At 41.6% G+C, this 15051-nt stretch overlaps 1 protein-coding gene across 1 annotated transcript in view; it reads right to left on the bottom strand.

The window, feature by feature from the left end:
* Positions 1–2698: 2698 nt before the first annotated feature.
* Positions 2699–15051, bottom strand: part of KCNB2 (potassium voltage-gated channel subfamily B member 2) — a 364869-nt gene continuing 352516 nt past the window's right edge. The window contains exon 3 of the mRNA XM_046642571.1: positions 2699–4855. Coding sequence (XP_046498527.1) covers positions 2699–4855 — 2157 coding nt within the window. The remainder of the gene's footprint in view (positions 4856–15051) is intronic.

The following is a 15051-nucleotide window of genomic DNA, read 5'->3' as shown; positions in this document are numbered from 1 at the left end:
AAGAACTCTGTGCTTGGTATATTCCCAGACCATTTTAGGCATACACTTTCATTCTCTGCCTTAGGAGCCGTTCATTGCAAAGGTTTAGGAGGGGCTGCAGAAGTGCATTCTGGGAGTCCTCAGTTCCCAAACTGTGAAACACCAAAATCAAACTTTTTTTTAGAAGAGTACTTAATTTTTTTCCTAGCTGAAGTCTTTTGGCTCAGAGGGACTAAGAAGAATTGAAGGTTAAGCTTTCTATAGTATGTTCTTGAAAATTCTTTAACACTTAAGAAAGATTAAAGGGGAAAACATTTTTAGGGGGAATGCTTGCAGGGTGGAATGTCTAGAATGCCTTATCTAGGTAAGGTTTCTAATATTAAGTATTCTGGAGCAGAGTTCTCAGTAGAAGGCCTAAGGGGCACACGAAGGGTGGGCATTAGAGAACCGTCAAGGCAATAAAACAAGTCCATTTGTGCAGACAGATAAATAAAAAAAAAAATTCAACAATATAGAGACTTTATGAAAGTAATTGCTTCATAAGACTATATAGAGAAAATGATTTTTATAACTTATTTGCTATTCATCTAACAGCAGACATACCTGTTTGACTTGAAAAACTATATATAGAAAATTCAAACACTCCAGATTTACAAAAACTGGTCAACATTTAGTTTTAGACACTGAACTAAGTATGAGGAATGTAAATATCAATGATTAATGACTATAAACTCTTAAAGGTTATGTTCTGAAACAAACATGAAAACCATTAAGAAAGTCTAAGCACAGTGAAAAAGAAATGTTTAAAATTATTCTTCGTAGTAGGGCTCCTTGGATTTCAACTAAGATCAAAACTTGTTATCTTATCTGAGATATAATGACCAGATTCTGTTGATAAAGCAATGTTATTTCTTAAAGTCTTAAGTTAGATTCTAAATATTTGGGTTGTCTTTTTCCAGTGCTTTTTTAAAAACAGAATGAAATTTAGGATAGCTTTTTCTTTAAACAAAAAGTTGTGCTTTAAATTTGGCCCAGAATTTTCCCAACTATTTCCCTGAACTACACACACACACACACACGTGCGCGCGTGCACAAAATGCATTCTGCTGAGGCAAAACTTGGACATTCCTGAGAGACTAAGGAATCATATTAATTTGAAGGCTTGAGAGAGCTTAGAAATAATTTTGTCTTGGTTTTTATTGGGGCAAAACTGAGACCAAGAGAGGTTTTCGAGGCTCGTCCAGGATCACACATCCAGTAGTTGCCTATCTGGAGCCAGAGCCTTGACTTCCTGTGAAACAAAGTAGATTCAAATGACCTGGGTTCTAGTACAGACCTCACCAACAGGGCAACCACCAGCAAGTGCCTTAACTCCTTCGGATCCACTGTTCTGGGTGGAAAATGCTGGAAGTGACTTTCAACAAAGGTAGCCCTGAACACCCCTTGGGGATGCTGGAAACGTGAGGGGGTGTGTCTAGTTGCTGCAACTACTGGAGTGTGCTACTGGCACCTGTGCCACTCCCCAGGTGGCAGTGTTCCCTCCCCCCACTGGGAAAGACTGGGTGACCCATTACCAGGCCAGGGCTCATTTTACGGTAACTCATTTCTGAACCCAACTCCATCTATGAGAGGGGTGGCAGTCTCACTTATTTAGCTCTGCTTTTAATTTGTCAAAAGTCACTTTTTGGAATTCCCATTGTGCCATATCTGCATTCTATCTTTAGATTTTTAGATAGAAAGGTTAAGTTGGACACAAGTGGAAAATACAGTCATCTTTAGATGGCCAACATACAATTTTCTTTTAAAAAAAGAACTGATTTCCAAATGTGGAGTGTCATTTAAAAAAAAGTTTCGTTGCATGATATAATCTTTTAAATAGTTTCAGGTTTTTAAGAAATGCATTTCTATAATAGGCTATGGCATGATATATAATTGATTGGCAAAATTTCAAGCTTTAATTCCAAATTTTTTGATATCTGGTCATTAAATCTTGCCTATTTTTATGATTTATAAATAAAACCACAAATGCCACACCTAAGCAGAAGCAAAAAACAAAAACGCACCCTATGAATTCTATCACAAGTAAATGAAAATACTGTATTCCTTTAAACAAATGTACTTATAAGAGCTTTATAACCCAAAGCAAGATATGTGAGATGGTTCAAGAAGAGGTTGCAATTTTGCAACAAGAAGTCCGCACAGCTCCTCCAGGCAGTAGCTATGAAGGAAGTACCTGTGTCTCAGAAACTGGTTTCCATACGTTCTTGACACTTTTGCATCCCAGGCCCCATTATTTACAAAGTTATGCATTTTGCAAGCTCAAAGCACCTTGCTCCTCATAATTATGAATGCATGCAATGACATCTCGTCCTTTCATGTGCAAATTCTAAAATTCATTGTAACAGAAAAGTTAAAAGTTGAAAATCTGTCTACAATTTGAAAGAAAAGGATCAGAAATGTCAGACATTGCAGAATACTGGTTCCTAATAGAACTCTCTTTATTTGTTCACGTCCCTCAGTCATTTTTGTGTGTTTGTTACAAAATGCAGTCAGTCTTGACTCTTTATTTAAACAGTACTTAAACTAAACTGTTCATGCCATGCAAAAATAACATTTTATGCACTTTTTTGGGGGGCTTCCCATGTTTTAGTTCACAGGCATCTTAAACCGCATTTTTAAGAACCAAGTTTTTTTTTTTTTTTATTGCTTTTGTAACTAGTCACATGCTGGTTTCACGTGTGGGACAATAACCTGTGTCTCCTGGGTTGGAATGAATTTCTGGGGCAAACAAGTGGTTCTCCATCTTGCACCCTTCTTGACTATTGTCCTTTTTCACTTCAGCCACAGCATGGTAAATGTCTTGCCTACAGTTGTGACTCGTGTCCTGGGGGGAGGAAGAGCACACAGAGGCCTCTTCTCTTAGAGGGTCTCTTCCGTCACTAGGTTTATCTGCAAAGCAGTTTGGGCTGGAGTCCGCCTGCTTGTCCTGCCTTGCCCCTTGGAGCTCTAAGAAGTCATCGTCTTCACCAGTGTCTATTTCCGTGAAACTCCTCCTCTCTCTGGATGAGAAAGGAAAGAGTTTCTGCTTGGGAAACCGAGCGGGGAGCCCTTTGGAAGGTCCCTGACAATGTGCCGAAACCTCAGCGCCCAGCAAGGGTCTGTCTCCCTGGGGGGGCGTTTCTTCTAAGAGGATGGTACTGATGAGCTGCGGGGCGGTGAGTGAAAAGTCAGCGGTGGTGACTGGCAGGGGTCTGGCTGTGCTGGGCGGGGTTTGTGGCGCACTGCCTCTGTTTTCCTTGAAGTTCACTTTGAGCGATCTGGACTTGAGTGGGTTGCTGCCTTTCAGCGAGCTCTTAGGGCTGTCGGAGGCATTGTCAGACTGCAAGGGGCCGTGGAGGCCACTTTGGGAACCGCTGGCCTCGAGGTTCACAGTTATGTCGATTGGAGTGTATTCCAGGGTGGCATCCTTGGCCGCGGGCCCTTTCTCTCTGGTTAGTGTTAGAAATGGGGGGCCCCTGGCTCTTTGGTGCTCTTCTGTCCCTGTGAGGTCGGGTGGGAACTTCATCTGCAAGTGAGAAGCGGAGGGCGGCGGCAGGGGCGATCTCTCGGTCTCCGTGAAGTCGGTGGCACAGCTGGTGAAGCTGTCGATGCTCGAGGTGCTCTTCATGTCCACGATGACCTCGGTCTGCGCCACGGCCAGCTGCTCCTGCGGACAGACCACTTCTTCCATTTCTATCTCTTCTTCATAGGCAGATGGCCTCTCGGGCTGTTCTTGGCAGTCCGGGTTCTGGGGAGGGTGAGGCTGTGTCTTGGTGATTTCATTGTACAGCATCTCCAGCTTCTGGGCACTCAGATGCTGTGGGCTGGAGGAGGAAGTGTTGTTCAGCTGCTCATGAGAGTCTTTTTGGCTAACTTCCTGGTACTTATTCTCGTAAGACTTGTTGGAGCTTGTTTCTGACAGAGCCTTCCTGGCCCACTTCCACCGGCTTGGAGAGACGTGATTATCATCCGCCGAGTCCTTTGTATTGGCTGTCTCTCCTGCCTTCTCCACAGCCACATCTATCAGTTCCATACTCCGAGCGAAGGCATCTTTTAGGTTCATAGAAACGATGCTTCCATTCCTTTTGGCCCGCTCAAGAGCCTCTCTTCTTTTAATTGCCTTCTCCTGGCGTTTCTGCTCCTTGTAAAACTCAGAAAAATTGTTCACAATGATTGGGATGGGAAGGGCAATGACCAGGACCCCAGCAATACAACAGAGGCCTCCCACAATTTTCCCTAATAATGTTTTTGGATAAATGTCCCCATAGCCTACTGTGGTCATGGTGATGGTAGCCCACCAAAACGATGCCGGGATACTGGTGAACTTGGTTGCATCTTCATCCTTCTCGGCAAAAAATACCAGGCTGGAAAATATCATTATCCCCATGGCCAAAAACAATATCAACAAGCCCAGTTCATTGTAACTCCGTCGGAGGGTGAAACCCAGAGACTGCAGGCCTGTCGAATGTCTGGCGAGCTTCAGGATCCTGAGGATCCGCATGATTCGGAAGATCTGAACCACTCGCCTCACGTTTTGGAACTGCAGCACGCTCTTGTTGGACTCTGTGAGGAAAATGGTGACATAATATGGCAAGATGGCCAGCAGATCAATGACGTTTAGTGGGCCTTTAAAGAACTTCCATTTATTTGGTGAGGATAGGAACCGTAAAAGGTACTCCATGGTAAACCAAGCAATACAGACAGCCTCTACATGTGCTAATTGGGGGTTGTCGTTGGGTTGCCCAAATTCGTCTATTTCCTGCAGCTCCGGGAGAGTGTTGAGAGAGAGAGCGATGGTGGAGAGTACGATGAACAGGATAGACACGATGGCCAAGATCTGGAAAAGAGAAGAAGGTCCGAGTTAGCACATCCTCTTAGTTGCTAAGGCAACTAGGAGACATATGGAGTCACCATTCTTTACATGGTATGGATTCCTCAAGAGGTTCCAAGAAGGTAGCTTTACAACCTAAAATTCCCTAACACAAATACATTCACTCTTTGAGTTCATTTCACTTAGAAGCTTAATGTAGGAAGCATTTAAATTCCAGGGCCTAAGCAATTTGGAAAAAATCCCTCTCTCCCCTCCACCCACCTTGTTCTTAGGCACATTTGTGTGAGTACCAACCATTTGGAATAATTTTGGGGGAGTACTCATCTCTCCTCTCTTGGTCATATGTAATTTCTCTCTCTTCACCACCTGGTTTGTGTTTCTTTAGTGAATCACCGATCCATGCTACATAAGCTAGAAGGAATTCAGGATTTCTAGAAGTCTTACTCTACAACTAAAAACATGAATGCAGACCTACACTCAGGACAACAACGCTCCCCATAGAACAAGCATCATGTGGGAAAGGAAGATTATGAGCTAACTTTGTTTGGTCAAGGAAGGTTTCATAAAGAAGAGCTTGAAGATCCTCCATGATGATCTTGGTGCAGGGCAGACATTTTAGGCAGAAGAATAGCAGTATGGTGTCTGATGTGGAAAGAAAGAGGAAAAGGGGCCTGGCCCCATGGCCGAGTGGTTAAGTTTGTGCGCTCCGCTTTGGTGGTTCAGGGTTCTCAGGTTCAGATGCTGGGCACGGACATGGCACTGCTCATTGAGCCATGCTGAGGCGGTGTCCCACAGAGCACAGCCAGAAGGACGTACAACTAGAGTATACAACTATGTACTGGGGGGCTTCAGGGAGAAGAAGAAGAAAAAACAACCAGAAAAAGAAGATTGGCAACAGATGTTAGCTCAGGTGCCAATCATTAAGAAAAAAAAGAGGAAGAGCTGAATAAGAAGTAAGAAGAGGATCGAGTGACTGGATTTTAGATTCAGACATTCTGAGCTCTCAGCCTGGCTTTATTGCTTACTGTGTGACCTTGGGCGAGTTATTTACCCTCTGTGTCTCAGTTTACAAATCTACTGAATGAAGACAACAACCATAGTTATTTCATGGTTGTTGTGAAGATTACGTGGCACACAGACATCACTAAATAAGTGAGAGATACTCATATTATTAGAGGCTGAAATGAACAGGACTTCAGTGTGTGGGAAATCTGTAAAACCATGCAAGATACAGACAGCCGGAGGAGGGATTTCCTCACTGTAACCCGGTGTTTTAGATTGATAAGGCAAAGCATACAGATTAAGCCTTGAAGGGGCCGGCCTCATGGCTGAGTGGTTTAAGTCCTGCATGCTCTGCTTTGGCTGCCCGGGTTCGAGGGTTTGGATCCTGGGTGCAGACCTACTCCACTCATCAGTCATGCTGTGGTGGCATCCTGCATACAAAGTGGAGGAAGATGGGCACAGATGTTAGCTCAGGGCTAATCTTCCTCAAGCAAAAAAACAAAAGTAGTATTGGCAATGGACATTAGCTTAGGGTGAATCTTCCTCTCCAAAAAAAAAAAAAAAAAGATTAAGGCTTGAAGGCAGTGGAAAGAAGCACTTCTTTGCTTAGTAAAAATTGTGCATCTGAAACACACAAGCAGGAAACCTCTCTTACCTAGGTTGGGTCTGGCTTGGTTTCACCTGACTTTTGCCAGTGACCTTGGGAGGTGTCACTGGTCTCAGTTATTATTTGTAGCTCTGAGAAAAATATCCTGACACCGACTGTTTAATTTAGAGATTCAACATCTAGTAAACATTTTAAAAGACAACGATTAAACATCTTGAGTAAACACCAGATTGTGAAAAAACTAGTTTATCTCTAACTGATATCAGGACTACTGAACTCCTCTCCTCTTGCTCTTCTTTCTCTCTTTTCTCTTTATCCTTCCAAATTCCTCTACTTCTAGGTTATTCTCCCTACCATTCCTCTTCTCTCCTCTTGGTGCCTCCTTTATACCTTTCATTGTTTTTTCTTCCTGTTCTTCCAGTTGCCATCTTTCCTCTTAAATCACTATAAAGTTAAACCATAGTAGGATGTATTTCAGAATGTGTTGCAGATATTCAATAAAGATTTATGATTCCTTAACTTGAAGAACGGTATTTAATTATTGGTGTTTAATATTTTTTTTTTTTAACAAAACTAAGTACTTTTTACTCGAGTGTACTTCAGAATTTCTTTTAAAAATGTGGACCAATGAATCACAGTAGAGTAAAGGTTCTCTTCGTCTACTCTAAGAGATAGTGAAGGCTAAAGTTAGAAATCCCCTCAAGAAGGTTTAGATAAACCCATGGATAATGGATTCTGAGGGTTTATTAAGGGCAAGTTGGGAATGCTCACCCCAAATCTTTATCCTCAGAGGCCAATGGCAGGGTGACACTTACAATATCCTGTCACTGAAATATTCCTTAGGAAGCATTGGTCAGAGCCCAAGCATTATTATGCTCTTACCATAAAGAACTAGGTCCCTCTGTATTTTCTAGGAGGTCACACAGTTCCTAATTACCATTGGGCATTTTAAGTGCTGGGCTTGCTGCCATCATTCTTGCACTCATAGTCCATATTCTAGGTTTTCCAAATCTTCTTATCTGTTCACCTTCCCATTTTGGATGCATTTTATTGATGTTTATCACTTCAAAGAGCAAGGAGAAAAGCAGAAATACAAATCAAACCATTCGATTATCTTCCAGTCTTTTGGACAAAGAACAAAGCAGAAGGTCCAACGAGGTGGACCTTCAGTTTTACTTGACTCTATAACCAGAGGTGGATTGTAGGTCATTGTACTTCAGTAGCTAATTTTGGGAAATGGTGCAACATTGCATAGCACTAATGCTGGTGATGCTCTAGTCAACGGCAACTCAACAAACACGGTTGCCTTTAACACCTGAAAACTCAGCACATGCACAACATGATTTGGAGTCCATTCTTGAAGAAAAGGAATTACTAAAGAAAAAAACCCAAACGCTCAAGCCATCAGCAACCCCACGTTCATGATGAAGAAACCATAAGGTATTGAAGCAGATTATTTTCTGTCTCATGTTCAAATTCAATCTGTCAAAACCCATTTGCTTTCATTGTAAAGGAATGGCCTATTTAAAGCATCTTGTGAAGCTTGGAGTTCTCCCACAAAGACACCATCTTGACAAATGACTCAATGTATATCAAGAATGATGTGTGACACAATAAGCCAAATGCAAGTTTATTGTCTTATTGTAGAGTTTCTTGTTTAACACAATAAACCTAACAAATGTGAAAGTTTAAGCTACAGGATACACTTCTAAACATGGATATTTACTTTGCTACAGCAAACCCTTATGGCATTTAGGTATTGCTTCGTTTATTATAACTAGGCACAGGTTAGTTTTTTAATCCTGTCACCTCCAACAACAGGCCTCCAGAGCGGGCTGTTTCTCTCAGCCCTAGTAAATAGACTCATGTTTGTACGTGGCGAGTGAAGCACGAATTCCAAACAATTATCTCCGTGATGTCAGTCAACCTCCCTGGAGATTTGCATTAGACCATCCCCGAGGTTCCTTAACCTCTAACATTTGCTGATTCTCTTTCTACTCGAAAACATTTTGCTAATTCCAGTCGTGTCTGCAAACCAAACCAAGGACAAGTCACAACTGATCCTGTCATTATGGTTGAATTGCCAAAATACGACTTTGCTGTTAAGAAGTAAAAAATTCAAATGGGAAGGCTTTGAAAAATATCGCATTGTGGTGTATATTCCAGGTATTCTTTACTGGGAATAGACATTCTTTCTGGATAAAACTTCTCTTCCCTTTCAAATTTCCTGGACAACGATTTTATTCTTCACTTAGACACAGACAGTCACAGGATCACACGGAGTTAAGAACAGGCCTCCAGGCGCTTGCATTAACAGGTACCAAAAGTTGGTTGCCTTGATTTCCGTTTGTGAGAGGAAGTAAGGCAGTTGAAGACTTGCCTCAATTTACCAACATGTTCAAGGTCCTGTGAAGATAATGGGTGTTTTGTGGTGCAAAGGACACAGAACAAGGAATTAACACACATGGCTACCTCTGCTGGCTGTGTGGACAAGCCAGTTCCCCCTCCAAGCCTTGGTTCCCTCATCTGCAAAACGAGGTGCCCCACATTTGCTTTGCCTGTCTCAGAAGGTGTTAGGGATCTAACTAGCTCATGCGCATGAGGCATCCTATAAAATGTAAAGTGGGATAAGAGTAAGAAATGCTGGAAACGTGTCTGGAAAAAGCCTTTGGTCAGCATTGGGAGGAAATGAAGAAGACAAACTGTTTAGCCCTCATTCAAATACAATTGCAGACCTATTTCATGTTCATATTTTAAACACATTCTCTCATGGAAGCAGTGGTTTGCAGCCAAACCCAGACAACTGTAGCTTATTCGCCTCAGGACTGAACCTTCTGGTTTGCCAATAGTTGAGAGTTGGACTGCGGCTGGGTGAGGGGTAGGCGAAATGGATGAGGGTGGTCAAAGGATACAAACGTCCAGGTATAAAATAAATAAGTCCTGGGGATGTAATGTACAGCATGGCGACCTTAGTTAATAACACTGTATTGTGTATTTGAAAGTTGCTAAGAGAGTAGATCTCAAAAGTCCTGTCACAAGAAAAAAAAACTGTAACTATGTCTGGTGATGGATGTTAACTAGACTTTTTGTGATCGTTTTGCAATATATACATGTATCAAATCATTATGTTGTACACCTACAACTAATACAATGCATACATCAATTATATCTCAATAAAAAGAAAGAGTTGGACTGAGGTTGCTTCGGATGATATTGACCTACCTGAGTCTTAAAATATGCAGAAAGTGTTCTGGCTTGGGCCTCCTGTGTAATACTCTGCTTTATATCCACCAACATTCAACACTCCACCCAAACACATGGGAACTTCTGCGCCTCACACTGAGCCCAGTGCAGGTACTTTCTCTCTCCTCTTCCCTAACCTTGCCTTCCTTCCTTCACAGATATATACTAAGAGGTGAAAGTGAGTGCCTTATAAGCTTTTAGTCACTCCTGCTTTATCTTCTTAGTGGGATATAATATATTTTTAAAAAACCTGATCAGCAATCGAAAACAACATGGGAAATCATGGTGATGAGAATTTTCAGGAAAGAATCAACTCATTTAAGTTGACAGGAAGGAAAAGGCCTGTGACAAGCATTATTAGACACGTGAATAATTTTCAACTTTCAGAAAAAGGACAAATCACACAGCCATTTCTTCTTCAAACGTGTAAGCCTATGAGCCAAAGGCCAAACCATTTATTGAAGGAAGAAGCGAGGAGTAGGTAAGAATAACATAATTTTCATCCAGCAACTTCAATTTCTAGGCATTTCCCAGAAGACTACTGGAGGTGGAAAGCCAGAAAGTAAATCCTTTGATTTGCACCAAAGGAAGAACCATGTATGGCTGTTTGCAGTTCTAGCATCTCATATTCCTTGAATGTGAGATGCTCTCCTCCAAGGCTGGGGGCCCTTGGTTGACTACTGGCCCTTTCTTTGCCGAAATGTTCCCTTGACTTTTCCAGGACAAAAGAGATTCGGTGCCTAAGCACCGTCAGCTGATTTGCATATGCAAACATGAATCCCTTCTGTGCTAACACCACATGACGCGTGGAAAGAATGAGCTTCACCAAAAGGTTCGTTGATTTTTAATTATTTTGGCCCTGTGAATAACAGGAACCACGGAATTCAGTCCCCAAAGCCCCCCTAATTTGTCGGTTGTTGAGTGAGGAGTTTGAAAAGTCATCCTCGCACAAGTGGATGTCGGCCGTAAGGCGGAATAATGCCTTCCATTTGGGGTGTGGTGGGCGTGAGAAGCAACCCAGTTCTACATACTATCACATTCTTCTTTTAGTTTTTTATTCTCACATACACAACCCATTCTTTGAGAGGGGAGTTTTTGGTTTTCTTATAACTAAAGATACCGTTTTGATGTTTTCTTGGTTTCTCCTGAAATAAGCTTTGTTTCACTATCCATGATAAATTTCTGTGTTTTAAAAGATTAGATTTTAGGAAGCAAGTCATTAGGTGGAAGGCTGGTGAAGGGAACTTTAATGTTATCCTAGTAACTCTGCAAAGAAAGGAGCAACGGCGAGATGGAGAAACCTTTAATCTTATACCCACTCCAACGATTAGACAACCTCTTTTTAGGTAATTTGTTCTTACAGAAGTCTTCAGGAGCCAGAGAGTGAAAATGAAGACTGGCCAAACTCGGCAGAACACAAACATCCCTGCCTCTTTTAGCCCCTGAAGGGCAGGGACCATGGCTCTCCTCTTAGACTGCTTACCCTCCCTCCCAAGAAAGCACAACATAACTAGTTAGGCTCTTCTCTTTAGTGTTTGAATGACAGATTTGGGGGGAAGGACACCAGAAGAGAATGAGTACAGTGCATCCTTTCAACAGGATTTCATTTAACTTGATATCTAGACTATTAAAAATCATAGAACACTCAAATTAGAAGAAATCTTTGAAATACTCCATTTCTCACTTTATAGATAAGAAAATGAAGATCCAAGGAGACTAGTTAAGTGCCAGGTGGGGACAGGGGTAGTAGTAATATGGGACTTAGAACTGAAAGGTCTGAGTGTGAATCCTGGTTCTGACATACTTTATTAGTTTTGTGACCTTGGGCAGCACAATTAGCTTTTCTGGGACTCAGTATTCCCATAAAGAAAACGTGGAAAATAAATACTTGTTTTGCTGACCTACGTAGCAATGTTTGGAGGACTGTGATGATTAATTTTATGTGCCAACTTGGCTAGGCTGTGGAGCCCAGGTGTTTGATCAAACATCAGTCTAGAAGTTGTTGTGAAGGTATGTTTTAGATGTGATTAACCTTTAAACCAGTAGACTTCGAGTAAGGCAGACGACCTCCGTAATTTGGGTGGGTCTCACCCAATAGTTGAAAGTCTTAAAAATGGAGCTAAGTTTTGCAAAGAAGAAGAAATTCTGCTTCAAGACTGTGACATCAACTCTTCCCTGAATTTCCAGCCTGCTCTCTTGCCCTCTGGATTTCAGACTTGCCAGTCCTCACAATTGCTTGGGCCAATTCCTTAATGTCTCCCTCTCTCAGTCAATCTCTCTCTTTCTCTCTCTCTCTCCACACACACACATACACACACACACATTTATCTATCTATTTTATATATATGTATATATATATATATTCTACTGGTTCTCCTTCTCTGGAGAACTCTAATACAAGAACAAATAAGATAGAATACATGATAGCACTTTGCAAGCTGTAAAGGGCTAAAAAAATGTTAACTATTATACTTATTTGAGAACTTCCCCAATCATACATCTATTCCTGTTGAGCCAGAAGAGGAATCCAGTTCCTCATTCTGTGTGTGACTCGATTGCCTAGATAGTGATTCTTTTAACATCCTACAAGGAGAGCATATTCATGTGCGTGGCATAATTAGGAGAGCCATAAGAGAGCCATAAGGAGAGATGGTTCTGGTAGTTGGTGCAATTGAATTAAGAAGAGCTCCCTAAGTTGGGCTTTTCTTAACAGGTGCCAATCTCTTAAGATGCCACCTCTTCCACTTAGCTGAGCTGATGTGAACTCAGGGAAGGTAAGTAAAAGGAAAATAGAGATCAACACGTATTATTTTCTAAAACCACATATAAGTGGTGTGTTAATTACATACCATTTGGATTTATCCCTAATTCAGTGTGGGGAATTGCTCATTAATTCTGATTTTGACACCCTTATAAAGACTCTGTTTCACTTTCATGTATTTTTCAGCTGGTTTCACCTTTCTATTCCTTATTACACACCCTTGGTGGTCGAATTGGCTTGAATTTCCCCCTCTAGCCGGGCGGGAACCCTCACTGATTCCTGGGCATGTCGTTCTTCACCCCATCATGCACTGCCTCCCTTACTGTCTTCCAACTGCCCAAATCCTGCCACTTCTCCAGGAAGCCCTCCCTGGGACTCCAGATTACAGTGGCTTTTCTCGTCTGAATGCTTGTTCTGGGTTTACCAAATGCACAGAAGGTGTCATGAACACTTCTTGCAGTTGCTTGAACTCACATGGTCTTCCTTTGCAGCCTTGCCTGTTCTCAGAGCTGCCTCCTTGCAGCATTGCCAGATTTAGGAAATAAAAATACAGGATGCCCAGTGATGTTTGAATCAAACTTTTGCACAGGTCATACCTATACTAAGAAAGTATTTGTTGTTTAAATGAAATTCACTAGGCATTCTGTATTTGATCTGGCAACCTTACCTCCTTGGTATGTTGATCCAGGGGCCAATCCTTGCTCCAGGCTGACCCGATCAGATTCTCTTCCTCCTGGAAATCTGAAGTTCGAATGGAGAGACTTGGAGATTCGGAGTTGCTGGGAGGGAGTCACACTAAGGGCAGTGCTCCAGAGGGAGAAGCGACAAGCTCACATTGCGGGGAGTCTCAGTTTCTGCCTTGGAACGGTACCTTCCATACGTTATCACCCCCGCTCCTGCCTTCTAGCTTAAGTTGGCCAGAGTTTTGATCAGGTTCTGTTATACCCATAAAACCTTACAACTTTCTTAAATAATCACGTGACAGTTTCATAAGAGATAGTTTTATTTCTTAAATAGGATTTTAGAATTATGGAAGGCAATGACTACCTAGTCTCCAGACAATTTCTTACAGTGCCTAACACAGAGCAGGCACTTCACAAACCTACTTTGAACAAATGAATAACCAAAAAAGAAGGTAGAAGTCCACAGAACTGGAGAAAATGAGACTGGACCTTGAAGAAATCAAATATTTTCTAATCACTCAAGAAGAGTAAGACGGGTTCTTAGCCATTTTCTGTTGCTTCCAGAAGACCCAAAGGCAGCCTAAAAGCTTTAACTAGCAATAGAATTTTTTTAACAATAGAAATTCATATTACAAATAGCCCGTTTTGTGATAAGAGACCAGCTTGACAAGTTCAGCAACATAATCTTTTCCTAGGTTTAAGCTCTATACTTTTTATTAATCCTTTTTTTAATCCTAATATGCTGAGCAGATTTTTTCCTAACTTATTCTTTGAGAAGCCTGACTATTTTGGCCTTCACCTTCACAGAAGAATACATTTTCTTAAGGAAAAGTGCTGTATTCATTCTATGTCACATTTTTTGCTGAGTATGATTTGGAGTCTGCAGTTAATTCAACCAGTGAATGAAGTGATGGTTCCATGCATAGATCTGGGTAGATTCAGGCTTGTGCAATGGAATGTTAATCCACTGAGAAGAATTAATAATGTAGGTTATCCGTTAAAAAATACCTACACACACATAGATACATACACAGACATCATTATTCCATGCAACCAAAAATAAAGCATCACAGAAAAGTAATAAAAACCTTCATAAAAGCGTACACTTAAGAATGTTGTGTATTCCATTCAATGTTTATTTGCAAGCATAATTTGTTAAAATATCGTTTATATAAATCAATATCTTAGATATGTGTAGATTGAGAATAAAATAAGAAAATGGAGAGAAGCTTCCTTCCCTTTTCTTCTTCTTATCAATTTTCTGGTTCTTTGAAAAGATAGTTTATGAAAACCTGAGGGAGAAAAAACAGATTTTGAACACTTAGAGTATTTTGGACACTAGAGTATTTACAGCTCCATCCGGATTCTATAACATTCTTCCTTTTCCTGTTGGAAAAATGTCTCCTTTGCTCTAAGAACAATTAGACTCATAATTCTTCTTTTTGAGAGGGAGGCCTTAAAGGATGGGTGGATGTTTCCACACAGAAAAGGGGATAAAGGGCACTACAGGCCCAGAGGACAGGCCGCAAAGGCTTCAAAGTCCTAAACATACGGTTTGCTCAGAAAGTTCCAAGTAATTTTGTACAACTGTGGGCATCCATAAGGAGGCATGACATGCAGGAGTTCATGGTGGTTTCAGGGCTGCTGCATAGAAGGCTGTGCTCTGGTCACCTCCAGAGGGTACCGAGAAAGAGAGGAGAATGTCAATGATGCCTCCATCATTTGTGCGGTGCACAACTTTCACAACCTTGCGACAGCCCTGGGAACCGAATAGGATGATGTGACAGGATGCAGGAGGAGGCTGAGATGAGTGAGTGTGGGGCACTTCTGGGTGGTTAGGCAGTGGACAAATTCTAAAGGGTGCTGAATGCATTGATGACAAGTTTGGTGGGTTTCCTTCTGAAGA

This window comes from Equus quagga, chromosome 16 (genome assembly GCF_021613505.1).
Source record: "Equus quagga isolate Etosha38 chromosome 16, UCLA_HA_Equagga_1.0, whole genome shotgun sequence".
NCBI classification, from domain to species: Eukaryota; Metazoa; Chordata; class Mammalia; order Perissodactyla; family Equidae; genus Equus; species Equus quagga.
This window is presented reverse-complemented; position numbering and strand designations above follow the sequence as displayed.